This window comes from Balaenoptera physalus (genome assembly GCF_965194825.1).
Source record: "Balaenoptera physalus genome assembly, chromosome: 19".
Classification (NCBI taxonomy): domain Eukaryota; kingdom Metazoa; phylum Chordata; class Mammalia; order Artiodactyla; family Balaenopteridae; genus Balaenoptera; species Balaenoptera physalus.
The window spans coordinates 9,530,733-9,558,409 of NC_138900.1; the positions used below are offsets into that span (position 1 = coordinate 9,530,733).

A 27,677-nucleotide genomic window follows, 5' to 3' on the forward strand; every position below is an offset into this window, starting at 1 on the left:
CCCTCCCCACCCGATCTTCATTCCTCCTCACTCCACCCCGACCCTTCAGTCATAGGCTGAGGGATCCCAAGGGCACATATGTTTATTTACAAAACACACTTACCCTCCCTCCCAGAATGCAATGGCTTCGGGAGACGTAGGGATTAGGGCCTCACACACCTGAGACCCCAAGAGCACCAGGAGGAGCGGGGGGCCTGGGCGGGGCCAGCACACACTGGCCCCGCCCCTCACGCCGAATCCATCCGAATCCATTGGAGGGGCAGTAGTCTCTCTCCGAGGTCACGAGCGCGTGTCCAGTCTGTTCATGTATTCCTGCAAGGCCTTCAGGCGGGCGTCGATTTCGGCCATGTCAGCTGCCTGGTGGTCCGAGCTGTACTCTGTGAGAGCAGGCGTGGCTGTGGGGGTCCGTGAGGGGCCCAATATCCTGCCCGCAGTAGCATCCCAGCGGGCTCTGGGGCAGGTGAGGGGGAGATGCGGAGTCCCAGGCTCACCTTTGATGGGGACCCAGCCCCCCGAATCGGCCAGGCGTCTCTGATGGCGGCCGCGTTCCAGGGGGCTAGGCTTCTGCTGCTGGGGGTGGCAGGAAAGGGGGTCAGGCACCCTCTATGCCTGCCCCCCAAATCCCACCGGCAATTCTGAACCAAAGGACCTCATAAAAATTAAGGGTTGACACCTACTGAGCACTTACATGCAAAATAAACTCCTTGTAGCTTCACCAGAACCCTCAGGTGTGAATGCTGTTACCATCCCCACTTAACTGATAAAGAAACTGAGCTACAGAAGCTAAGTAACTACCGTGAGTCACACAGGTTCTAGGAAGGGGAGGCAGGTTTCAAGACCTGGGAATTTGAGGCCAGAGCCGGTGCTCCTAACCAGAGTCTCCTGCCCCCACCTCATCCCCATCCTCCTCTCCGATCCAAAGGTCTCAAAACACTGCCTCCAGAGGCATTTCGGAGCCGCCTTTACAACCTGATCCCCTAGAATGGAATCATGGGAGAAAGGGCCAGCGAGCTTCCGGTGGTTTAAAGCTGCCCCTGCCTCCTCCAAAGCCTGAGGAAAGACACTCACCGTATTGGACCCACTCCAGGTGGTGGGGCTGGGCGGCTTCCCCCGGCGACGAACGCTGAGAGGACGGAGTAATCAAGGACCAATGGGAGGGGTCTGTGGCACCTCCCACCTCGCCCTCTTCCATGGTTTCAAGGCTCCAGCCTCCATCACCCAAGCTCCCCGCAAAAGACTGTTTCGAGTCTCCCCAGACACCCGTTTGGAGGCGGTCCTTTCCCCCAGCCCAAGTTTTACCCTCTAGGGAGGGATTCAGAGAAATCCTCGAACTCGCTGCAGGAGCTGGCGGACGAGTAGCGGCTGCGGAAACTGTCCACTAGAGGGAGAAGGAGAGCGTGAGCCTCTTGCACTGGCCACAGCCCCGCCCAGCCCGCCTGTCAATCCCGCGCGCTCCAGCCCAGTTACCCGAGGAGCTGCGGTTTCGGGAGCGGTTAGCCGCGTCTCCTCGACCGGTCACGGCTGCGGGGGGCCGAGTCTGGCGAGACCAGGAGACGGATGGACCGTCCCCGCTTCCTCCGCTGCCCAATCGGCTTCGCTGCTGCTGCTGCCTGGAGAACGAGAAAGGAGACGCCCACCTGTGCGCCCAACTAATTCGGGAAAGGGCGTCGCTGCGCCCCGTGGGTCACACCTAAATGGGGAAAAATCATGCGGAGACACAGACCAGGTAGGGGTGGGAGAGACAAATAAGCAGGGCGGGGGGATGGGGGAGGCTGGCGATCAGGAGAGGGGATGGAGGTCAGGCGCGAAGCAGGAGCAGGTAGGGGGAAGAGGAGAGATGGAGCAGATGACAGGTGATGGAGATGGGAGTTGGGGATGGATGGTCAGAGGGTCAGGTAAAGGGGCAGGGATACGGGCAGGTGAGGAGAAAATGGGTGCTAACTTCATCTTGATCGCTCTCTGCTTCTTCTCCTTGGCTTTCACAAAGGCTGTTGGGTCGAAACGGGGCACGCGACCACCTAGGACCGGGTGGGGGTGGGGTGTGGAGAGAAGAGGAGGCTGGAGTCATAGGATCACGCCTCCACAGTTCTAGTCCCATCCACCTCCTCCCACGGGCAGGGCAGGGTCGTCACAGACCTGTGGGCGAGGGCGAGGGGCGGGCAGGGCGGCCTTGACCCCGGCCCCCGCGGTCGCTCTCCCGGGATGAGGAGCGGGCAGCGCCACGGCCACGCGACGTGGAGCGCTCCCGTGACGTCGAAGCCCGATCTTCCCGGGCCGAGGGCGGCACCACCGGTGTAGTCCGTCTCCTGGGAGCACAGAGCCCACTGTCAGTTTCCCACCGGCGACAACTCCTATCCCAAGCCTCTTCCCGGACTGCACCATCTCCGAAACTTCAGGCCCGTCCCCCATCAACTCCTAAACATTCACGTACTTACACGATCCTCACAGATACCTTCTCCCAGGGTCCACCCCTATCGGAGCCCCACAAACCACGCCCCCCCAAAACCCATCTGTCACTTCCCTACATCCTAACACATCCTTTCACCAGACCCTTCTCCCAGAGGTCTCCCACAGCTCCCTGGAAACCCTTCCCAATTTTTCAACACCCACCCCAATACATGCCAGCAAACATCACTCGGATCCCCACCTGCTTAGCCACGCCCTTTCGCTCAACTAGACCTCAGACCCCGCCCCTTTTCGGTCCCTATCTCCAGGTTCAACCTCCTGAATGCCGCCTCAGGCCTGCCCATCTCTCTACAGACCCCGCCCATCGTTTTCAACTACTGTGTGTCCTTCCCTATGCCCCATACAGTCCATTAGGCCCCACCCATCCCTCCATTCCCGCCCACTCTCAGGCTCTACCCGCCCTCTCCACCCTACCTGGGCCCCGCCCCGCCACTCAGGCCACGCCCAACCACGCCCGGAGCCCACCTGCAGGCGGGGTCCACAACTCCAAGGCCCCACCCACCCCGGGCCGCGCCCCTCACCCCCTCTTGTACATGGCCAGCTCGGTGTTCAGCGTCTTCAGCCGGGCACGCAGGCTCCGCTCCGACGCCTTCACCTCCTCTAGCTGCCGGGAAGGAAGAGGGGCGTAGAGGTCCAGACTGAAGCCAAAGTCCGGGACCCGCCGGCGCCCAGCCGGCCGCCCCGCCCCCTCACCTCCTTGGCCAGGCGGCGGCAATCCTGGCTTCGGCGGCCGGACCCGCGGTGCCCGAGGCCGCGCTCCTGCCGCAGCTCCAGCTCCAGGCCGCGCACGAGCCCGCGCAGCGCCTCGACCTCCTGGCGCGCCGCCCGCCCGGCCAGCGCCTCCTCGCGCGATCTGCCCAGCTGGGCCTCCAGCTCGCGCTTCTCAGCCGCCAAGCGCGACACCCTGGGAGGAGGAGGTAGAAAGCGAATGCTGGGGCGGGGTGAGGGGCATGGTGCCATAGTCCTCACTCCTCCACTGTGGTGGGCACGCACCATTTCTTGATCGGTAATTAGAGAAATGCAAATGAAAGCCATCAAGAGATGCTGAGCTGACAGGAACTTTATAAGACAGGGATCCCGCTCTCAACATCCGAACCCATCAGTCCCAACACCACGTGACAGTAGCAAATACACAGCCCCGCCGAGGAAGGCCCTGTCCCAGAACCCTGAATCTGATTAGCCGATAGGTTTAACAACCACTTCGCGGGAAATAAACAGAACAGGGGACTACGTGAACCATGGAGATAAAATCAACAAAATCCAGGGACTTCCCTGGCGGTCCAGTGGTTAAGACTCCGCGCTTCCACTGCAGGGGGCACGGGTTCTATCCCTGGTCTGGAAACTAAGATCCCGCAAGCTGGGTGGCCAAAAAAAAAAAAAAAATCAACAAAATCCAGACTGTGGGAAACTGTACAAATAACCAGGCTTCTTCCACAAAGAAGTAGCATGAGAAAGGGGGGGAAGGGGGACTGTAATAAATTAAAAGAGATATGTAGATACTTATTCACACAAGCCAATTACAAAAAGACTTTCGTGAGATGATCAGAGAAGTGTCAGCACATACACCCTGGGTATCAGATGACATTAAGGAATTTTTGTTAATTTTGTTGGATGTGATAACAGTGCTTATGTGGTTTTTTTTCAAAAATGTCCTTATATGTTAAAGATACATATTGAAGTGTTTACAGAGGAGATTCGGTGTCTGGGCTTTGCTTCTCAGGAGAGAGGAAAGGGCATAGGTCAAACAAGATGGGCAAAATGTAGATAACCGTTGAAGCTGGGGCACAAGTACACGTGCACTATACTACTGTCTACTGTGCGTGCTTGGAATTTTTCCCAATAAAACATTTTTTAAAATCTGTGGCTCCCCCGCACTCTCCAAGGAGCTTCCCCATTCGGTCCCTTCCAGCTGACTTCCCCCTTCCCCTCCTCTCCTCCCACCTCCCTCTCCCATGGTGCTCTATGCAAACGCAATTCCCTCCTCCTGAACCCTCTCTCTCTCCTCCTTCTCCTGGCAGGAACCACTCCACTCATCCTCCAAACATCACATCCCCCTCGGGGAAGCCTGCCTGCCCTCCCAGCCAGGCTGTCATGTCCCTCTATTCTCTCCTCTCCTGGCTCTCTGAGACGTTTCCTTCCCAGCACCAATGATGGTGGAGCTGACATTGATCAGTGTGATCATCTGTTTTCTGTCTGCATCCTCACTCCAGCTGTCTGGTCACTGTGTAGGAACTCGGGCTCTGTGGCCTGGCTGATGGCATCCAACTCTATTCCACTTCTTACAAGCTGTGTGACCTGGGGCAGTTTCACTTCACATCTCTGTGAAGTGGGACGATAATAATAACACCTGCTGATAAGGTTGTAGGAATCTGTAAAGAGCACTTAGACTGTGTCTGGCACTGAGTGATGGCTCGGTAAACATCGGTAGGGCCAGGCAGTGTGCCTGGCACACCGTAGGAACTCAGTAAATGTTGGATGACTGAATGAATGAATCTTGGAGTCTTCCCAAACTCCCTAACTCCAAGCTGGGAAGAGAAAGGTAAGAACCAACAGTCCAGTTGTGGATCTCACGGCAGATGACGCCACCTTGTGGCCATCCTGGGAAACACATGCACACCCACCAGGAAGACTCACAAGGTTCTCCAAGCCCCATGAGCTTGCACTTCTGGGAGGGGAGAGGTCTGGTCCTCCCAGTCAGCACTGAGCGCTCAGTCCTGGGCTAGCAGCTGCCAGCAGTGCACAGTGGCTGAGGAACCAAAGGTGGCTTGGGCTGATTGCCTGGATTCAAGGTCTAGCCAGGCCATATTACTTCACTGTGTAACCTGGGGCAAATTCTCTAACCTCTCTGGGCCTCAGTTTCCTCCTCTATAACATGGGGACGATAGTAGTGCCTACTTCGGGAGGATTAAATCAGTTAAATCATACAGCACTGAACAGAGTCCCTGGCACACAATTAAATGCTCGATAAACAATAGCTACTGGTATTATTATTATTACTACTACTAAAAATAGTATTAGCCCTCCCCAATGAGTGGGGTCCCCACCAGATGGAGACCAAGTCCCCGTCAGCCCCTCCACAGCCCTCAGCACACAGCAGGCACTCGGTAAACATGCCCATCAGGTTCCTGTCACAGCCCCCCATAACACAGGCTCCCTTTCCTGCCTAACCCCATCTCCATTTGCAATATACTCGGGTGAGTATGTGATCAATGCCTCTCTGCCCCCTGCGCTGGCACTACACCATGGGCAGGGAAGGGGCCAGCACAAGAGAGGCGCTTGGTGAAGGTGGATTCAACTGAATAGAGCCCTGCCTCGCACCCTGTCTTTGCACATGCTGTTCCCTTTGCCTGGAACACCCCTCCCTTCCCAGGCAGGGTCAGGTCTCCCTCTGGACTCCCTCAGCCCCATCCATGGTGAATCTTCACTGTCTGCAGACACATCTGTCTCCCGCACTGGACTGGGAGCCCCAGGAGAGGACAGGGCCAGAATTATCTCGGTCATTGCTCTGTCCCCAGCACCATTAACACATGGTGGGCACAGAGGAGGGGCTCAGAATAAGTATTTGGGGAATGAGGGATGGCTGTCCTTCCAACAGTGCTAAGCATTGGGTGCCGCAGTGCATGATGGGATGTGTCCCCCCCAGCCCCAGCCGCCCACCCTCACCCCCAGACTTACTGCTCCCGCAGATGCCAGATCTCAGTTTCCCGGCTGTCCCGAGTGTCCTGGCCATCCAGCCCTCGAAGGCGGCTCAGCTCCTCCTTTAGTGAGCGAATGATGCCCCGCAGGACCACAGGGTCTGGTTTGCCCTGGTACGGGAGGGGCAGCGGGTAGTGAATCCTGAGGAGGAGGATTAGAATCATGGCATCTCAGAGGCCAAGAATCCACCCAGGAAAGGACATGTGACCATTTCTGGCCAAATACTACAGGAAATTGGTTGGGAGTCTTCTGGGAACACTTTTGGTTTCCTGATAAAAACAGCTGATGCAATTAACAAGCACAGCCCTGTTCCATTTCCTCCTGCTTTGATATCAATGCAACGCCTGGAGAACCAGCAGCCATTTTGTGACCATGAAGAGATAAGGATGCAGTCAAAAAGCCAACACATTAAGGACGAGGAAAAGAAGAACAAAAACAAAAACAGAAGGAGCCTGAGTCCCTAACAAAACTGTTGAGTAGCAGCCATCTACCTAGACATCTCGTTATGTGATAAACTACTGTTTAAGGCACTGATAATGGTTATACTGATACTTGTAGCCAGACACAATACTAAATGATATAACCCTCAACACTGAAGATTCCAAAGGCTAGGCTTAAGCAACATCCCCACCTAGCCCTGGGTACCAGGGGGGTCCCTAAGTTCTATCCACATCCTCTCCCACCTGACCACCAGCTACCAGCCTGGTGGGTATACTTGTACTCACCTGTCAAACTCCACAGAGTAGATGAGGATCAGGTAGCGCTTGGAGTTGAGCTGGGCCGATCTCGAGGCCAAGGGGCCTGGGCGGCCCCCCATCTTTCGGTTCCGCAGGGACTCCAGATCTGTGTAGGTCAGCAGGTCAAGGGTAACCGACTCACTGCTCTGTTGGAGAGAATGGGAGGAGCTGCCAAAAGACCCAATGTGGCCATACCCAGAGCACACAACCCACACACCTGGGCCACGCCCCATTCATTCTTTGGGCTAGCTGGGCTTTTCCACACTGAGGCTGGTGATGAAGATGGCCCTGCCCCGTGAGGGGCTGCCACAGGACATCATCAGAGGGAGAAACTGAAAAGAACCTAAATGCTCAGCCATAGGAGACAGCTTAGTGCTGTGGCTTCCAAGTACTGTCCACAGACCCCTGGGGGTCCCCAAGACCCTTTCAGAGGAGTCCATGGGGTCAAAACACCTTGCATAATAATACTAAGATGTCATCTGACTTTTTTGCTGTGTTGACATTTGCACTGATGGTGCAACAGTCATGGTGGGTAAAACTGCTGGTGCCCATTAGCAGAAAGCAAGCCAGGGGCATCAAATGCACTAGTAACTGTTGTATATTCCACTGCCACGCAGTCTCCGCAGGGGGATGGGAAGGAGGGAGAAACACACAAATAAATAAATAGATAGATAAAAACACAGAAAATGAAACCTAGGAATGTCCTTGATAAACCTGTAAAAATTATTAATTTTTGGGGGGCCGCACTGCACAGCTTGCAGGATCTTAGTTCCCTGACCAGGGATCAAACCTGCACCCCGGGCGATGGAAGCGCGGAGTCTTAACCACTGGACCGCCAGGGAGCCCCAAATAATTAATTTTTTTGACTCTTGACCCTTGAGTGCACAGATTTTTACTACTGTGTGTGACAAAATGGAAAGTTCACATTCGGCTGCGTATCAAGGTACGACATTTTCTAGGAAAAGCACTTGTGTGATTGAATTTTGAGCTAAATTAGCCACTTTTTCATGGAACGCTATTTTTACTTGAAAAGGTACTGACAGACAAAAACTACGGTTATTCAGTCTTTGATGTTTGGCAAGCATTTTCTCAAAAACGAACAAAGCGAGCCTGTCACTTCAAAAAAATACAGCTAACAGTATTTGTTGCCAACAATAAAATTCAAACTTTAAAGTGAAAATTAGAATTTTGGAAAACCTGTATCTGCCACTGTGTGCTTGACAGCTTCTCAGTGTGGAAAGGCTTTCCTGGACAGATCAATGAGGGTATTAACAAATATGACTTCCTGATATTGTATAATGAAATGTGTCAACATCTGGAAGATTTGCACAACTCCGTGAGCCAATATTTTCCAAATGACCAATGCATGATGTTACAAATGATGCTACAAATGCATGATGTTAGAAAATGGGTAAAAGATCCCTGCAAAGTAAAGATACACCAATAGATTTTAATGCCACAGAATAGGAAAAGTTCACTGGTATGGTCTCAGATTCCACACTGAGATAAACCTTAAAGAAACTACCACATGTCCAGTTTTAATGCGCTGGCAAAAGAGGATATGCACAATTATCTGAAAAAGCTATTAAAGGACTCCCTTTTTCAGCTATATATCTTCCTGGGACAGATTTTTCTGCATGTACGTCAATCAGGACATATCACGACAGACTGCAGAAGCACATGAGAATCTAGCAGTTTTCTATTAAGCCGGACATTAAAGAGATTTGCAAAAATGTTAAAAAAAACAACAACACTATATTTCTTACTAAATAATTTTGGTTTTGAAAACATTTTTCATAAAAAGGTTATTTAGGTCAGTAACAGGTTTGTTAGTGTTATTTTTAAATGAATTTGTAAATATCTTTATATTTTTCTCAGTTTTAATTTACAATACGGCAAACAAATATTGATAGATAAAACCTGCATGAACAAAAGCTCTTTGGTGAAAAAAAAAAAAAAAAAAAAAAAAAAAAGCTCTTTGGTGTCCTTAGTAATTTTTAAGAGTATAAAGCGGTCCTGAAACCAAAAAGTTGTTTTTTTTTTAAATTAATTTTTATTGGAGTTTGGTTGCTTTACAATGTTGTGTTAGCCTCCACGGCACAACAAAATGAATCAGCCGTACACATACCGGTATCCCCTCCCTTTTGGACTTCCCTCCCATTTAGGTCACCACAGTGCGTTAGGTAGAGGTCCCTGTGCTATACAGTATGTCCCCATCAGTTGTCTATTTTATACATAGTATCAATAATGTGTATGTGTCAATACCAGTCTCCCAATTCCTCCTACCCCACCCCTTTCCCCCTTGGTATCCATACATTTGTTCTCTGCATCTGTGTCTCTATTTCTGCTTTGCAAATAAGAACACCTATACAACTTTTCTAGATTCCACATATATGCCTTATTATATGATATTTGCTTTTCTCTTTCTGATTTACTTCACTCTGTATGACACTCTCTAGGTCCATCCACGCTGGGACCAAAAAGCTTGAGAACCACTGGGTTAAATAAATCATGATGCATGGGTACACTGGCATACTAAGCAACCACTAACAAGGATGACAAACTCAAAAGTTGTAATAATAATAAAAATAGACAATACCTGTATAGCACTTATTATGAGCCAGGCACTATTCTAAGCTTTTTACATGTAATTCATTTAATCTTCGTAACATTATGAAATGGGGACTACTATCATCCCCACATTACAGATAAGGAAACTAAGACATGGAGTAACTGGCCCACGGCTCCCAAGTAGTAAATGGTAGTGATGACTGATTTCAGAGTCCATGATCTTGGCCATTATGCTATACTGCCTATAGATACCAAAATGTTAACAGTCTGAGGTGGGGGATAGAAACGGAATTTAGACTCTTACTTTCTAAGTCACACATTACTTTAATATCATCACAATTTTATGAGTGCATATTTTACCTGTAATCAGAGAAATAATGTAGTTCACAGTTTTTAAATGATGTCTAAATAGCATCTATGTCACTCTAAGCTCCAACCTGCTTCCTTCTTTCCTATTAATATTTTTAACTGTTTGACATTATATATTTTTTTCAATTGTCTGTCTCTCCCACTAGACTGTCAGGTTCGTGAGGGCAGGAATTTTGTCTCTTTTGTTTACTGCTGTATTCCAGTGCCTGGCGCACAACAGATGCTCAGTAAATGAAATGAATGATTATCTATATCCACTGACATGACTAAATTTTTATGAATTATTGTTGAATCTTTTAAAAGGCTACAGAATACCTTGGGAAATATATCAACTATATAAAATTATAGATCTGCAAATACATACACGTTCACAAGTGAATACAGAAATGGAGAAATGGCTGGAGTAATTTTCATCAAAATATTAATAAAAGGGACTTCCCCAGGGGTCCAGTGGTTAAGACTCCGCCTTCCAGTGCAGGGGGTGTGGGTTTGATCCCTGGTTGGGGAACTAAGATCCCACATGCCATGCAGTGCGGCCAAAAGTATATATATATTAACAATATATTACTAGGAGTGAGTATTGGGAATGGAGTGACTTTTACTTTCTTCTTTACATTTCTCTGTGACTTGAATTTTCTCCATGATAATCACTATCATTAGAATTACAATCAGAATAAGCCATTTACATTTGGGAAAGAAGAAAAGAAAACGATAGCCCTGTTTCTTCAATGAAAGAGAAGGTAGAGGGTCTTGCATACATCAGGTGGGCATCTACCCTCCCAGAGACCCAGGGAACAGACAGCTCTCCCAGCCCCCAACCCTGGCCCCTACCTGGGTGAGGGCCGACTCCAGCATGTTACAGAAGATGTTGAACTGTTTGAAGTTCCCTGTCTTGTGAGTCAAATCTTCGATGACTAGGTAGGGAGAAAAGTCCTTCCTGAGGTCTGACCACTTGCCCAGCCCAAGGGCAATGCACCCAAGCTTTCCACCTTTCGCCAACACCAGTGCCTCTGGCCCAAGGGATGAGCCCTACACCTCCTCCCCAGCTTAAAGAGCTTCTAGTCAGGTAGAAGAGGCAGGTGGACAGGATCCTGATTGGCCTCATCTTCTGGGAGAAGCTGATCCCAGGGAAGGACAAGTGAGCCCACCCAGGCAGGCACACTCACAGCTGGCATCGAACTCGGCCCGCCACTGGTCGGCCGTCATCCGGTCCTCCACCTCCAGCTCTAGCACCTGCCCAGACACCATCACCCGCACGGCATGCTCCACACCCCGGAAGACGTAGTCCACCTGCAGGCCAGCTGGCTGGTCCATGGCCAGTGTCGCTGGAGAGGGGAATGAGACAGAGACCCAGAGGGGCTGAGAGCCCAGACTCAGGAGCTGGAAGGCCAGAATCCTGGTTCCACCATGTACCACCTTAGGAAAGAGACTTTGCCTCTCTGTGCCTCAATTTCCTCATCTGGAAAATGGGTACAGTAATGGCACCTACCTCATAGAGCTGTCATGAGAATTAAATTGGACAATACACATAAAAGCACTTGGAATTGTGTCCTGCATGTTACTATGCCCAATACACGCTGGTTAATAGAATATATGATTTCCAATAAGAGGATCAAGATTAATACTATTGATTATTAATTTATTAATTCTTATACTCATTATATATTTATTATTTATTCATTTATTTAAACATTTGTGGAGAAAAGTCAACCTGTAAAGGGAGACAGAGTATTGAGATCAGGCTGGGCAGAGATTTTAAATAGAGGGTCAAGGGCAGGCCTCCCTGGGGAGGTGACATTTGGGCAGAGAACTGAAGAAGGTCAGGGAACGAGCCAGGTGGCTATCCCTAAGGAAAGTGGTCCAAGTCGAGCGAACAGCCAGTGCATGGATAACAGATTATCCATGATAAACTTAAATCATTTACACTGAATTAATAATTGAACTTCTTCATTAGTCCGCTGTAAGCATAAATACTTTCTCTCAGCCAACAGGACTACTACTCACTGTTAGTTCCATGAGGAGCTAGAGGAGAGGGTAGGCCTCCACCCTCAGCATGAACTCTAGGGACTGGTTCAGAATGGGAGCCCCAGGCTGCTTGGGTTCGTGTCCAAGTTCAGCTATGTGCACTTAGATGGGCAAGTAACTTAACCTCTCTTGGAGCCAGATTCCTTATCGTTAAAGCATAAGCCATCCTGGGTGCTGGGGATATGATGAGAAACCAGATTCTGTCCCTACCCTCGAGAGGGTGGCAACAGTTAAAGACATAAAAATGTCAACTAGTGGGGAAAGGGAATGCTAGGGAGTAGGGGTTGCTCTTTTAGCTCAGGTGGTCAGGGAAGGGCCACCCCCTCCCTGCTGAGCAGAGGCCTGGAAGGAGGGATCGGGGGAAGACAGGTGAATATCTGGGGATTAGGATCCAGGTAGAGGGAACAGCCAGGCAAAGATTCCAAGGCAGGATGTACCTAGTTTGTTCTGAAAACACCAAGGAGGTCAGCGTGAGGGAAGGAGAGGGGGAAAGTGAGGAGATCAGAGAGGTAACGGGCCAGATGATGTTCCTGCAGGCCTTTGTAAGCCCACAGAAGGATAACAGCGTTCATCTCCTTAGACTGGTGTAAGGATTAAATGAATTAATCATGTTAAACTCCTTGGTGAAATTGAGCCATGCCTGACCCAAGCAAGCACTCAATACATATCGGCATCATCATCATTTTTTTTTTATTGAAATATAGTTGATGGACAACATTATGTTAGTTTCAGGTGTACTACACAGTGACTTGACATCTGCATACATTATGAAATGATCACCACGACAGACCTAGTAACCATCTATCCCCATACAAAGTTATTCCAATATTATTGATCATATTATGTGGCTTATTTTATAGCTGGAGGTTTGTACCTCTTAATGCCCTTCACCTATTTCATCCCCACTCCCAGTCATCGCTATTCTTGTTATTATTACTTTGTTGTTGTTTCTGAGCTTGAAAGGGACTAGAGAGACAAGGCCAGCCCATTCCCTTCCCAGTGTACAGATGGGGAAACTGTGGCTCTGTGAGAAAAAGAGCCCTGTGCAGAGTCCCACGGGTGCTGCAAAGACAGAGCCACCCAGGGATCCCCCAACCCAGATCATGGGGACTCCTCCAGTGCCTGACCTCCTTCTCTCCCCACTGTCTCCTTTAGTCCTCACACTTTCCCCAATTTAGTCCTTCCTAAAGTCTGATGTTGGAAAATTTAATATTTTGAGCCCTGAATCTCTAGGGCAGTGATTTTTTTTTTTTTTTTTTTTTTTTTGACCGTGCCACTGCACGGCATGCAGGATCCTAGTTCCCCGACCAGGGATCGAACCCGCACCCCCTGCAGCAGAAGCACCGAGTCTTGACCCCTGGACTGCCAGGGAAGTCCCTCTAGGTCAGTGATTTTTAATCTTTTTAGAGTCCTCAAGCTTTTGAGAATCTAATGAGATCTCTGAACCCTCCCCAGATAAATGAATAGATCCATAACCTCTGCAAGTAATTTCAGGGTCTCCCAGAATACCACCCCCCAGGCTCATCCACAGATCCCCTTTCTCAAATGCCCAAGGACAATCGCCAGAGCCCCAGCCATCCTAAGAGGCACGTCTCTGCCTCTAGACCCAAGCTCTTAACTTTATCTGGGGGAGGCGGTCTCTGGCGCTTTGGACGGACTGATGAAATCTGGAGAACATTTTCCCACTCACACTCTCATAATTGTACTTTCATTCTCTGGGGTTTCAGAAGCGGGGGCGGAGGTTAATAATTCCTGACCTACGGGCAAACAAACAGCTACACATTTCAACATATCCCTCACCCCCTGGCCGCCAGTGCGGGTGCCAGGCAGCGCTGGCCCCGCCCCACCGAGTGTCCTAAACCCCGCCCACCCACCCCTCCCCTCAAACCCCGCAAGCCAATCAGCTGTCGCGCTGTCCCGGTTACCACGGCGCCAAAGGCAGCAGCGGAACACTTGACGAGCCACGCAGCCTAACCGCCCCATTCACCACCCCACTCTTGGTACCCAACTCTCCCGAGGAGGCAGAGGAAGAAGGGGACCCGCCCCACCTCATCCCCGCTGCCAACCCGGCCCTGCCCTCCTCCTTCCCCACTCCCCCACATAAGCCCCCCATTCACAGCCCTTCACTAGATAACAGGGCCTTTCTGCATCCCACTGCCCTGATGACACAGCCGCCACCTCAGTCTCCAGATAGTAAGCCCCTGAATATTCTGCCCGAATTCAACTCTCCCCTTACGCCTACCTGCCTCCTCACCTGCACAAACTGCGCCCGCTCCCCTCCCTCCATCCTCTCTTCTGGACAGAATAAACCCCACACTCCCCAGCCAGCTCGACTCTCCCTTCCTGACCCCAGCTCCCCATCACTCATTCCCTAGATGGCCTCGAGATTCTGGCCACTCCCCTTCTCCCAGTCCCCCATGTTCTACTGGGGTTCCCCCCATATTCTACTTGAATTTTGTCCCGTCCCCCCCAACACACACACTATTCCGCCTGGATTCTGTCTGCATATTTGCCCAAGGTTCTACTCCACACACACCCCATTTTCAGCCTGTATTCTGTAACCCTGATATTTCATCTGGATTCTGTTCCCTCTCAAATTCTATGTAAACTCCCCGCACCCCCCCCCCACATTTTCCACTTCTCTTCCCTTCGGAGAGCCCTCCTTGAATCCCCCCCCCGCCTCCAGTTCTGGGATTCTCCAGGCACCGAGTCACTCCCTCCCTCCTTCATGCCCCACCCTGCCCCCACTGCCGACCCTGTCCTTCTACCTGCATCCTCCATCCTTGCTCTGTGACTCCAACCAGTGGTCTGTGACCGCCGACCAGTGGCCCATCCTGGTCGCTGGTTTTGTTCCAGCCGCACGTCTCTCCCAGCTCCTCTTCGCCTCAGCTTAGGGACCTCCGCAACCCAGCCGGGGTGCTGTGCCCTTGAGGCCCCGCCCCTGCCAACCCGCGACGTCAGCACTTCCACCTAGTGCGCTCCGGGTGGACTCCCCAGCGCCCCACTCTGGTCCACACACCTGATACCATTTCTCCGGCCTTATGACATCATGGCTTCAGTGCACACGCGCGTGCACACACACTCAGTTTTCCAACCCCCAGCCCTCTCATCTTTCACTAAGGTGACCCCCCCCTCCATTTCCAGTGTGACATCACCGCCCCTGGCTCCTCCTCCCAAATTATGCTCCCCGGATATTTCAGATTTCACAGCCCTCACCCCAGGACCGGAGTTGACAGTCCTCCACGCTGCGCTCCCCCCAAACAAGTCCACATCACCATGTCCCACACCAGACATGGGTAAATCACTGGCCCTGGCAGCCCCTACCCGATGGTTGTTTTCCCACCATCTGCTACCACCACGCCCCACACCAAATATTCCCTCCAGCCATGACCTAGCTGGAGTCTCCAATACAGCGTACCCCCCACCTCACATTCATACACGTGGCCTGGCCTCAGTGACTCTTCCGAGCCCCCAGCTCACTGCCCCGCCCCCCACCATGTGGGTGAATTGGGGCTGGATGGAACCCTCTTCCCCTTAGCCCTGCACTCCAGATCAAAACCTTCCACATTATCCCCCTGGAATGTATGGACCCCAAAGCCCTTTAGGACACCCCACAATCCAGACCCCCATAGTGCCCACCGCAGCCCATCACCACCCCCTGGGATATCAGACACCCTCCCCCACTGTCCCTCAAATGCTTTTTGCCTTAGATAAGGACTATGCACACCTACCAACCAGTGACTCACCCTTAATTCTGCTCTCTGGTAGGTATTGTAACCATCCCCCATTTTACAGAGGATGAAGCATCTTGCCTCGAATCCTGCAGTGAGGGACTGGCACATTCATCCCCCTACTCCTTACTCAGCTGCATCCCCCTACTCCTTACTCAGCTGCATCCCCCTACTCCTTACTCAGCTGCATCCCCCTACTCCTTACTCAGCTGCATCCCCCTACTCCTTACTCAGCTGCATCCCCCTACTACCTTCCTTTTCCTGCCATAACTCTCTGCTCCTTTCCCTTCCAGAGCACAAATCCAAATGTGGCCTCACACCTTAAGCACGGTACACGCTGCAGGTTGGGAACTCCTGGGTTCAGATCCTAACCCACAATGTGACCCCCCGCAAGGCATTTACCCTCTCTGGGCCTTTCCCCATCAGTAAAGCGGGGATAATAAGAGTTCCCACCTCACACAGGATTATTGTGGGGATTGAATTAGTCAGTACATACAAGGTGCTTCAAACAGTGCCTGGCACTTGGTCAGCTGTTACCATCTGTGCAACTAGCTGATGATTAGTTGCCAGACCAGAAGTTCATGAGGGCACAGCCATTTTGATCATTCTTGTATCTTCAGCACCCTGGGCCTGGCACAGATTGGGGGCTGCTTGTGAATTAATGGTCGATGCCAGGAGGCGGGGTTCAAGGCACTGGAGATACAAACAAGGTCTTCTCCTCTCAGCTCACTCCTTGTCATCCTCCAGGTCTCAGCTCCAATGTCTCCTCCTGCAGGAAGCCCTCCCTGACTCCCAGGCTGGGTAAAGGGCTGTCTCGATCACTGCAGAGTCCCCAACATGGCCTAGCACTGGGCCAGCCACAGAAAAGGAGTTGAATGATGAGAGCTCCAGCCCAAGCTCTGAACCGACCTGTTTTTCAAAGTGAGGGCCGCAGACCTTCAGCATCAACACGGGAGCTTGATGACAATGCAGCATCCTGGGCCTGGTCCCAAACCTACAGAAGCAGAATTTCTGGAGGTGTGCCCAGGAATCTGCATTTCCTACAAGCTCCCCCAGCACGAACTAGAGCTGAGATCTTCTGCCCTTGGCCACCACAATCTGCCCAGTTTATGATCCCATCTAGACCCCAACACCCTCCCAGCTCAACAACACTGCCCTATATCACAGGGAGACCCCCCAAGAAATGGTGGTAATGGTGGAACAGTACAACTAACACCTTTTTAAGCACTATGTGCATTTCTAGGTGCTGAGTTCTAGATCCACTTGGAGCCAACACTCTAGTGAGGGGCGTCTAAGAAGCCCAGTGGATATAAACAAACACTAACGTATGTCAGGTAGTGGTAAACCTTATGAAGAAAAGTAAAGCCAGGTGGTGAAGGGCCAGAGGGTGGAAGGAGCTATTTTAGTTTGGGTGGTCAGCGAGGGCCTGTCTGTGGAGTTGACATTTGAACAGAGACCTGAAGGAGATGCCACGAAGGCATGTGGGGGAACTCAATGCAGACAGAAGGGACAGCAAGTACACTCCCCAAGTGGGGATGTATTTGCTATGTTTGAGGGACAGCAAGGGGGCCAGGGTGGCTGAAGCAGAGTGAACAAGTGGGATTGGTGGGATCTGAGAGCTGGGAGGAGGGGGTGCTGGATCAGGTGGGGCCTTGTAGGCTTGGCAAAGACTTTTACTGTGTGAGATGGGAGCCATGGGAGGGTCTGAACAGGGGAGCAACATGATCTGACTTTTGTATTAACTTGACCATGGGGTCAAGGGCAGAGGCAGGGGACCCAGTGAGGAGCCCACTGCAAAAGATCAGGTAAGACAGGTGATGGTTTAGGCCAGAGCAGTAGCAAGGGAGGTGGTGAGACATGGTTGGATTCTGGATGTGTTTTGAAGGTAGGCCTGTGAGATTTGCTGATTGACAGACAGTACGTGAGTGAAAGAACAGGGAGGAGTGAACGACAACTCCAAGATTTCTGTCCTGAGTACCTGGAAGGATGGGACTGCCATCAACTGCGTTTGGAGGTTGAAGGGGGAAAACGCCAAGTTTAGTTTGGGACAAGTTTTTAAAGTCTGTATGTCAGCTGGACTTCCAAGTAGAGAAGAGCCAGCCATTGGACATATGAGTCTTGAGTTCAGAGTAGAGATCCCGACTGGAGATAGACACTTGGAAATATCATTACATAAAGAGCATATGAAGCCAAGAGACTGGGTGAGGCCACAAGGTGAATGGTACAGACTCAGAAGAGAGGAGGTCATTCTACTGATGATGAAGCTGAGGCACAGAGGCTTAAACAACTCACCCAGTGGCAGGGCCAGTGGCAAAGCCAGCATTCACACTCAGGCAACCCAACGCCAGAGCCCACACTCTTAGCCACCGGTAGGGTTAAGAAGTTTAAGAGTTAATTCACATAAAACACTTGGTAGGTGCCTGGCACATAGTAAGCCCTCAGTAAACGCTACGTGTATCATAAGCTTTCACACCTCGTCAAAGCACACCCTCATCCCTGGAGTTCTCACTCAATATTGTTCTTCACCTGCCCTCCACCCAAATCAAAGCTTTAACTGATGGCAGGGACTTCCACCACTCCACAATGCTCTATAATAACCCTCTGCCTTAAAACCTCCCATTAAATCGCAAGTCTATCTTACAAGGACATTTCTATATTTTACCATCTCCTGTCTCCTGCTTTACACATTTCCCCCTTTAAAGAGCCTCCTGCGAAACAGAAAACACCCCCCGACTCACATACCGCCCTCTGCCTCACAACTCTACCCCTGTTATAGGGCAACCCCTCCCGATTCTCACACTGCCAGTTCTGCTGCCTGCCCAGCCCACTCTCCCCCCAGAGCATCCCCTCCCCCCAGGATCGCTACCCCGGCCCGCGCACCAACTACTCTCGCCGCCTCTCACCTTCTCCACGGACACCCCTCCTCGCGAGCGTTTCAACTGCCGAAGCTCCAGCCCCGCCCCAGGATCCGGCCTTCTCGCTTCTGATTGGTACTGGCTTACTCGCAGCCAAGTTCCCATTAGTCAAAACAGACGCCCGTCACTATAGCCCGCCCCAGAGAAGAACCCGCCCTCCAACGCTTGCAATTGGCCAACTCTGAAGAGAGGTTCCGAAATGGGTCGGGTCGTCAGTCTCCTCTCCAATCACTACTGGCCGGTAACTACTGCCAGTCACACAAAGAAGGTTGTTCCTCTGAGAGGGGAGGAAATCCCGGAAGTAGCTCTTTGACTCCGCCCATAACCCCCTGCGGCAGGGCAGGCCACGCCCACGCGGAGGGGCTGGCTGGAGAAGAGTGTCCGACGCGCCTGCGCAGAGGAAGGTCTTGGCCGCGGGTACAGCAGCTGCGGAAACGTTCCTAAAGACTGGTTGAGATTTATCATCGTTCAGTGCGTTCCAAGCCTGCACTTAGCAGTTTGCAGGCCTTGGCTTATTGATAGTTAGCAGTAACCATGCAATGTCGGGGCTATTATGATCCTCATTTTGCTACTAAGGAAATAGGCTCAGAGAGGTACCGCCACTGGCCCGGGATCACACAGCTTGAAAACTATCCCTATTTTGGCTTATGAGTCATCAATAGGGACAATACAGCTTATAGAATTTGATGGGGGAGTAGGGGAGGGGAGCGTTCTTTAAGAAAAGGAATACAGGGGCTTCCCTGGTGGCGCAGTGGTTGAGAATCTGCCTGCCAATGCAGGGGACACGGGTTCGAGCCCTGGTCTGGGAAGATCCCACATGCCGCGGAGCAACTAGGCCCGTGAGCCACAACTACTGAGCCTGCGCGTCTGGAGCCTGTGCTCCGCAACAAGAGAGGCCGCGACAGTGAGAGGCCCGCGCATCGCGATGAAGAGTGGCCCCCGCTTGCCGCGACTGGAGAAAGCCCTCGCGCAGAAACGAAGACCCAACACAGACAAAAATAAATAAATAAAAATAAATAATTAAAAAAAAAAAAGAATGGGAGAGTTCTTTCTTAAAAAAAAAAAAGAAAAGGAATACATAAAATACAGTGTGTGTGTGTGTGTGTGTGTGTGTGTGTGTGTGTGGAAAAAAAATAAAATAAAATAAAAATAAAAATAAATCCTGCCTCTGCCAAAAAAAAAAAAAAGAAAAGGAATACAAAATCACTAACACAAAACTGGGTATGAACATGAAAATTTACTTAAATATGAAATAATTGTTATTGTACTTTTAATATTGTTATTGTTACTTTTAAATGGTACATATTTAAAAGAGCTGACAAATACCACAAACATTGCAAAATCCCCAAAGATAAGGTAGTGTTTTTATTAACTACCTGACACACCTGTGTGGTATGTTTCCTACTTTTTTGGCTGCTTTTACTTATTTCATAATATCCTGATCTGCAGAGAGAAGAGAAAAGTAAATTATCTTTCCTCTAGCATACTTGATGGAACTTTTTTTAGTCATTATCATTTAGAAAAAGTTCAGCTTCACAAGTCAGTATTGGTGATGTCATCTAAGTTTTTTGGAAATTTGTGAAAACTTTCATAAAGTTTAACTCATGTAAGCTACATGTTTTGGAAAATGTTTCCACAGACTAGCTTCTAGCTCAGTCCTTTTAATTCTTGACTCCCTTTCATTATGCAGGTGCTTCTGGAGTAGACCACTAGAGGACCATTCATACCACAACAGACTGGCCTTGTAACTAGTGAGTTAGCACCTTGGACAATAAGATTATTCTGGAAGCCATTCCAGACACCAGGACAACTAGTTGGGTAATGTAAGTACAGCTGAAAGTGTCTATGAACCACATCAAAACATCCCATGAAACCCAACCTGAATGTATCCTCAACTCACCTTCCCCTCACCTAGATCCCACCAGTAACCAAGGTGACTCCAGCCCCACCCGTGGTAGAGAGAAATGCAACAGGGGGACATAGAACTGGGAAAAACCAGTGGTCTTAACCAGCTGCATTTTAAATACCTTCCTTTTGTGAATTTAAAAAAAACATCAGCCCACAGGAACACCTTGCTAGGGCCATGGAAGGGCCTATGCAAATCAGGGGCCCTGAAGCTTATGTGAGCTTTACTATAAATCCACTCTGAATACCTGTCATCATGCATCTATTGAATTGAATGTCCACTGTGTACCAGAGGCTAATGCCAGAAATCCTGCCCTGAAGCATAATAGCTAGTCCTGACACTGCCACCAACTGGCTGTGGGGACCCCCTCCCTCTCTGGGTGTGAGTTTTCCCACCTATAGATTGAGTATTGCTAAAAGACTAACATTTTTGGTTATTAGGAGGCCCAGACATAAAGTCCACTAAAGAGTCCTATTAAGAATTTGGGGGCTTTGCAATCAGAGAGACCTGGATTAGAATCCCAAAGCGTATGGAAAAAAAATAATCTCTCAAGGCTTCCTCTTACCAGCTTGGGACTGTCCATAAGCCATATGTCTTCTGTGAACTTCGCTTTCTTCATCTGTAAAGGGATTTCAGTGCATTCATTCATTCATCAACTGTTTACTGAACACCTGCTATGTTCCAGGCACTTTTTTATATTCCAGACACTATGTGCTGAGAGTAGGTACCTCAGTGAACAGGCAGAAAAAGCCCATGCTCTAGTGAACGGGAGACAATAAAATGCAAATAAATAAATGTCAGGTGGTGATAAGTGCTGTGAAGAAAATAAAGCAGAGTAAAGGGGACAGGATAGCCAAAGAAGTGTCTCAGCGAAGCTGGCTTAGAAGCTGGCTTAGAGCAGAGACCTGAAGTAAGTGAAGGAGCCAGCCTTGTGGTCCAGGGGTAGAGCATGCCAGGAAAAGGAAACAGTGAGTGCAAAGGCCCTGAGGTTGGGAGCATGCCTGATGCATTTAAAGAAGAGTGAGGGGACTCCCCTGGTGGTTCAGTGGTGAAGACTTGGCACTTCCGCTGCAGGGGACACGGGTTCGATCTCTGGTTGGGGAACTAAGATCCCACATGCGGTGCAGCCAAAAAATAAAAATAAATAAACGTCTTTTAAAAAAAAGAACAGTGAGGAGGTCAATATTGAGTGACTGGGAATGTGGTAGAAGAAGCCTGGGGGGGATCCAGAAGCCAAGTTGTGTAGGGTCTTAAAAGCCATTGTGAGGTCTTTGCTCTGAGTGAGAAGGGACCCATTGACGGTGGAGGGCAGCAGGGGCATAATTTTACTCATGTCTTGAGCAGTCATACTCTGTTAAGAATAGGCTGTTAGAATAATTCCGATGAGATAAAATGGTACAACCTGGGAAAAACATTTTGGCAGTTCCTCATAAAGTTAAACATAGCATTATCTAATGACCCAGCAATTTCACTCCTAGGTATATACCCGAGAGAACTGAAAACTCGTGTTCAAACAAATACTTTCCATGAATCTTCATAGCAGTACCATTCATGATAACCAAAAGGTGGCAACAACCCAAGTGTCTATCAATAGATGAAAGGATAAACAAAATGTGATCTATCCATACAAGGGAGTATTATTCAGCTATAAAAAGGAATGGAGTACCGATCCACGCTACAACATGGACGAACCCTGAAACACTGTGTTAAGTGAAAGAAGCCAGACCCAAAAGGTCACATATTGTATGATTCCGTTTGTATGAAATGTCCAGAATAGGCAAATCATAGAGACAGAAAGCAGATTAGCAGTGCCAGGCACTGGAGTCGGGGGGGTGGAAAGGAGGGGAATGGGGAATCATTCAATGGGTGTGGGGTCTCCTTTGGGGATGATGAAAATGTTTTGGAACTAAATAGAAATGATGTTTTCACCACGTTGTGAATGTATGAAATGCCTTTGGTCTGTGCCCTTTAAAATGGTTAATTTTATGGTGTGTGGCTTTCACCTCAATAAAACAATTTTTTAAGCAAAAGATAACCCAAAAAATCATTCACATGAGAGATGATGGTGGCTTTTCTGAGGGTGGTAGCAGTGGAGGTGGAAAGACGTGGTTAGAATCTGCATCTCTTCTAAAGGTAGAGCTGACAGAATTTGCTGATGGATTGGGTGTTGGGAGGGAGAGAAAGAGGAGTCAAAAATGATTGCAAGGTTTTTGAGCTGAGAAGCTGCCAAGATGAAGTTTCCATTTATTGAGATTAGATGAATAGCAGGTGCGGGAGGCAGGGGAAGAGTGGGGATCGGGAGTTTGGTTTTGGATGCATTGAGGTACCTAATAGATTTCCAAGTGGAAGTGTTGAGAGGGTAGCTGAATAGATGAGTCTGAATTCAACGGTGAGGTCCAACCTAGATAGATAGGTAAGTAGATAGATAGATAGGTAGATAGATAGATAGATAGATAGATGAATGAATTTGGGAGGCCATCCCCAAAGGAGTAAGTGGAGAGAAAAAAAGAGAAGAGGACCAAAGACTGAGCCCCAAGACCCTCCAATGTTTAAAGACCCCAAAGATGAGGAAGAAACAACAAAGGAGTCTGAGAAGGAACAGCCACTGAGATAGGAGGGAATTCATGAGAGTGGGATGTCTTAGAAGTCAAGGGATGAAAATAAACCTAGGAAGAGGGTGTGACTGTCTGAGAGAAGGCTCAAGTAATGTGTGGGCAGGGCACTGAACTATTAAATCGAGCCATAGGGAGGTTCCTGATAACCTCAAGGGGTGATTTGGCCAAGTGGCAGAGCCAAACCCTAACTGGAGTGATTCAAGAAGGACTGAAGGAAAGGAATTGGAGATATTAGTACAGGTAACTTTTTTGGAGGGTTTTGTTGTTGTAAAAAGCAGCACATCATTGGAGCTGCAGCTAGACGGGGTTCATAAAGCTTGTTTGTATTACACCGTGTCTTTACACCAATGGGAATGATCCAGAAGAGAGGGGAGAATTGATGATACAGGAGAGGAGAGAATTGCTTGATTTACATCCCTGAGTAGGCGAGAGGGGATGGAATGTAGTGCACACGTGAAGGAGTGGCCTTGGCTAGGAGTGGTTTCCATCATTAGCAGGAGGGAAGGCTGAGAATAGGGTCTCTGGTACAGGTAGCTGGGATAAATATGTTGGGAATCTGCGGAAATTCTCTTCTGATGGATTTAAAACGGGAGCAGGGTCAAGGGTGAGAGTGAGGGCACAGAGGAGGTGGTAGAGGTTGAAGGAGGGAGGAGAAGGTGTGAAACATGCTTCCAGGAATGTGGGAGAGTGAATGGGCATGAGCGGGGCTTCCAGGCATGAAATTACGGTAAACTCAGGCTCACTGCAGTGTGTGTTTTTGTCTAGCCACGTTCAGCAGGTGCAGGCACATGGCAGATGAGAAGGAGAGTTAGGTGAGAATTGCCTGCAATCTCATTCACATAAAAGCTAGCAACAGGACCTGGTACCTGGTGAGTGCTGGAAAGGAAGGCAACTGTAATAGCAGTAAGTGCTTTGATTTGGGAAGACAGAGAGTCTGTGAAAAGAATAGGGATCAGGATTATGTCCAACCTTATCCCTTATCCCTTATCCCTTATCCCTTATCCCTTATCCCTTATCCCTTATCCCTTTACAGGATGGGGGAACAGAGGTCCAGGTGAGTCCCTTCCGGGTTTCACACACTCTAACATGATTTTTTTAATGTGACATGCTGTTATTACTATATTTGTAAAATTTTACGAATTTTACAAATTTTTACAAATTTGTAAAATTTTTATAGCTGTGATAATTCAGAGGCTTCATTAAGCCGCAGGTATTTTTCCTGCATTGTCTCATTCAGAGGTAGTGAGGTGGTGAATGAGCGTGTCTGCCTGGGTCTGAATCCCAGCTCTGCTCCGTCTAGTCAGTTTCTCTGTGTGTCAGTTTTCTCATCTGTAAAACGGGCGTGATACCAGGAGCATGTGCCTCATAGTGTTTTTGTGAAGAATAAATGAGTTAATACAGATAAAGTCCTTAGCACAGTGCCTGCCATGTAGTAAACATATAATAAACAGTGGCAATTATCATCACGATATAGGAAGGAGGTACTATTATGTTCCCTTGTTTACTGTGACAGTGGCTAAAGTATTAAACTGTTAGCATTCAAAGCCCCCCTGCCCCCCCCGACACACACAGGTAAGTTTGTAGTAATTCTGAGCGGAGATGCAAACTAAAGCAACCCAGAGAAGCTTAATTGATCTACATAAGAAAGTACACAAAACAATGCTTTCTTTTTTTAAAATAAATTTATTTATTTTATTTATTTATTTTTGGCTGCATTGGGTCTTCGTTGCTGCACACGGGCTTCTCACTGCGGTGGCTTCTCTTGTTGCTGAGCACGGGCTCTAGGTGCGTGGGCTTCAGTAGTTGTAGCACGCGGGCTCTAGAGCGCAGGTTCAGTAGTTGTGGCGCATGGGCTTTGTTGCTCTGTGGCATGTGGGATCTTCCCGGACCAGGGCTTGAACCCGTGTCCCCTGCATTGGCAGGCGGCTTCTTCACCGCTGCGCCACCAGGGAAGCCCAACAATACTTTCAAATCCATTAGATTGGCCAAAATTAGACAGTCTAAGAACACCAAGTTCTGGAGAAGTATGTGGAAGAACAGGTCATTGGGCACTGAAGTATTAATAGGTGTATCCTTTCCAGAGAACAATCTGACAATACTTTGAGAAATTAAATCTGAGGATGCCGGCCAACCTCATTTCCCCACTGTCCAAATGAGGTGTGTATGAGGATGAGCCTTGAGTGGAGTTTAGGTAGCAAAGAGTTGGAAAGAATTTGATGTCCATCATTAAGTCTCAAAAAATGGAATGTAAATCAACAATACTTCAATAAAATAAATTTTTAAATAAGTGGAATGGAAAATATATCCTGGAACATCCCACAGCAGTATAAGAGGTAGAAGCTGACATTCATGCCATGCTTAATAATGCTGCCTAAATGCTTTAAGATGTCAGCTTGCAACGATCCTGTGAGAAAGGTACCATGATTTAACAACCCCCATTTTACAGATAGAGAAACCAAAGCCCAGAGAAGTTCAATAACTTGCCCGAGGTCATTCAGCTCGTGGGCAGCCGGGCTGGGACTTGAACCCAGGCAGCCTCTCCAGAGTCTATAAGACTCACTCCTCAGGAGCTAGAAATAAGCACAGCCACATCGAGAGCTCTCAAAACAAACAAACAAAAATAACACACACACACACACACACACAAAGAAAGATAATGAGTTTCTTCGCTCAGTGACATTTTTGCAAATTTAAAACACAGACAACAAAACTGACCTTAAGGATACATAGGGATCTCTGTAAAAGAATAGAAGGACTGGGGGCCCCAAATTAAGCACGCTAGAGTGGGTGCCTATGGGAGGGGGCAGATGAAGGGGGGAAATTACTAAAATTAAATTCCACCAAAGGTGGTTGTGTAGAATCAGCTTCAGCCTATGCACTGGTAGTTCTAAGCTCGAGAAGCATGGAAGTTCCCAGGGAGGGGGGAGGTTATAGAGGGGGTAAGGGTGTACCTAGAAATTCAACTGAAAAGAGAAGAACTACTGAGGAAGAGAGGCAGTGTGATAAAGTTAAGGGGGTAGCTTCATCAGCCAGGCTGCCAGAGTTCAGTTCCAAGCTCTGCTGCAAGTGACTTAACCTCTTGATGCCTTGGTTTCCCCATCCACACGCAGTGGAAAGATGCAAAGAAAGCTCCTTCTCCCTCCACCAGGCCTAAGGCAAGAAATCTATATCGTTCCTCAGTGTTCTTACAGATACCCCATTTTTGTTTCTCTTGCATACAGCACAGTGTCTGATCTGACTTGCCTTTTTAAAGGATGGCTCAGCTTCTGTCAAAAGGATAGGCAAGGGCAGAAGCCAGGATCCCAGGAAAGGGGCCCCTGTGGGAGTCCAGATGGGAGCCGATGGGGGCCTGGACCTTGGTGATGTTGATAGAGGTGGCGAGACGGGGTCAGACTTGGAATTTAAAGGTGCCGCAGCAAAAGTTTGCTGTTGGATTGGATGTGGGTGTGAGGGAAAGAGGGGGTGTCAAGGGCGAATGCAAGGTTTTTGGCCCGAGCGACTGGGAGAGTTTGGAATTTATCCCAGAGGCAGTAGGAAGTCATAGGAAGATGTTGAGGCTTGGCGGGGGTGGGGGGAGGAGGGTATGTGGTCAGATGCCATGATCACCAAGGAGGCAGCCAGGATCGGGAACACAGGCTTGAGAGACAGGAGAGGGGGATGGAGTCTAGCGCTGGCTCAGCCCCCAACTCACTGTGGGCTCCTGGGCAAGATACAACTGTTCTCCAGATCTTCATTTCCCCATCCTACAAAAAAGGCTATTAGGAATAAAAGACCCTCAAGTCCCCCTCAGCACAAGAATTTTTGCTCCAAGATTCTCTGACTCAAATATACCCAGAATCAGGTAAATATAAGATCATCACTCAAGATCAGACCTCCTCCCTTCATCCTCCTTCCCAAAGCCCATCCTTGCCCCACTGGACAGGACACAGAACCTCCCTGCTCTGGGAGCCTGGAGGATGATATCAGTGACAATGGCAGGCAATGTTTGTTGAGTACACATTCTGTGTCAAGGGCTATTCATGCTCTGCCACACAGAGACCAGACAGGAGCCCTGAGAGGTGGGTGCTTTATTATCACTCCCATTTGTAAATGGGGAAACTGAGGCTCTGGAGAGGTGAAATGGTTTGCCCAAAGTCACGTGGGAGACCTAGGACTCCAGTGATGTCTCCCCAGCTGCACTGCTATCTACCGCCCTGGTCCAGCCACCAGCACTTCTCACCTCCTCATTGGGCTCCTTACTTCTACCCCAGCCCCCCACATAGTGTTCTTCACGTGCAGCCAGAAGGATCTTGTGATAAAACCTAAGTCAACTGAGATCTTTCCTCAAAACCCTCCCAAGCTGCCCATCTCACTCAGAGTCAAAGCTAAGTCTTTACAGTGGCCCTCAAGGCAGATACAGTGTGTTCCCTGCCTAACTCTCTGGCCCCATCCCTCCTGCTCTCCCCTCCCCACTCTTCTCTAGCTTCCCTGGGCTCCTCCTTCTTCCTCCAACAGACCAGGTGCACTCCAGCCTCAGGGCCTTTGCACCTGCTCTTCCCCCAGAGACCCACATGGCCCACTCCCTCACCTCCTTCATATTCTGCTCAAATGTCACCCCCTCAAGCGAAGCCTTCCTTGTCACTCTGTTTAAAACTGCAGGGAATTCC

General features: G+C 49.3%; 1 protein-coding gene across 5 annotated transcripts; it reads right to left on the reverse strand.

The window, feature by feature from the left end:
* Positions 1-64: 64 nt before the first annotated feature.
* CCDC61 (coiled-coil domain containing 61) lies at positions 65-18,630 on the reverse strand. 5 transcript variants are annotated; one of them, XM_082437514.1, is made up of 14 exons: positions 18,499-18,579; positions 11,006-11,164; positions 10,671-10,753; positions 6,888-7,045; positions 6,142-6,303; positions 3,160-3,370; positions 2,988-3,070; positions 2,137-2,306; positions 1,943-2,018; positions 1,468-1,610; positions 1,300-1,378; positions 1,069-1,123; positions 492-570; positions 65-377 (listed from the first exon to the last, which is right to left on the reverse strand). In XM_082437514.1, the coding sequence occupies exons 2-14, from the start codon at positions 11,151-11,153 to the stop codon at positions 280-282; spliced, it is 1,545 nt and encodes a 514-aa protein (XP_082293640.1). In that variant the 5' UTR covers positions 11,154-11,164; positions 18,499-18,579; the 3' UTR covers positions 65-279. The 5 variants fall into 5 exon arrangements, with proteins under 5 accessions (XP_082293640.1, XP_082293637.1, XP_082293636.1 ...); XM_082437511.1 differs by lacking the exon at positions 18,499-18,579 and adding an exon at positions 14,633-14,919 and having other exon boundaries at positions 492-567; XM_082437510.1 differs by lacking the exon at positions 18,499-18,579 and adding an exon at positions 14,633-14,916.
* Positions 18,631-27,677: the final 9,047 nt, after the last annotated feature.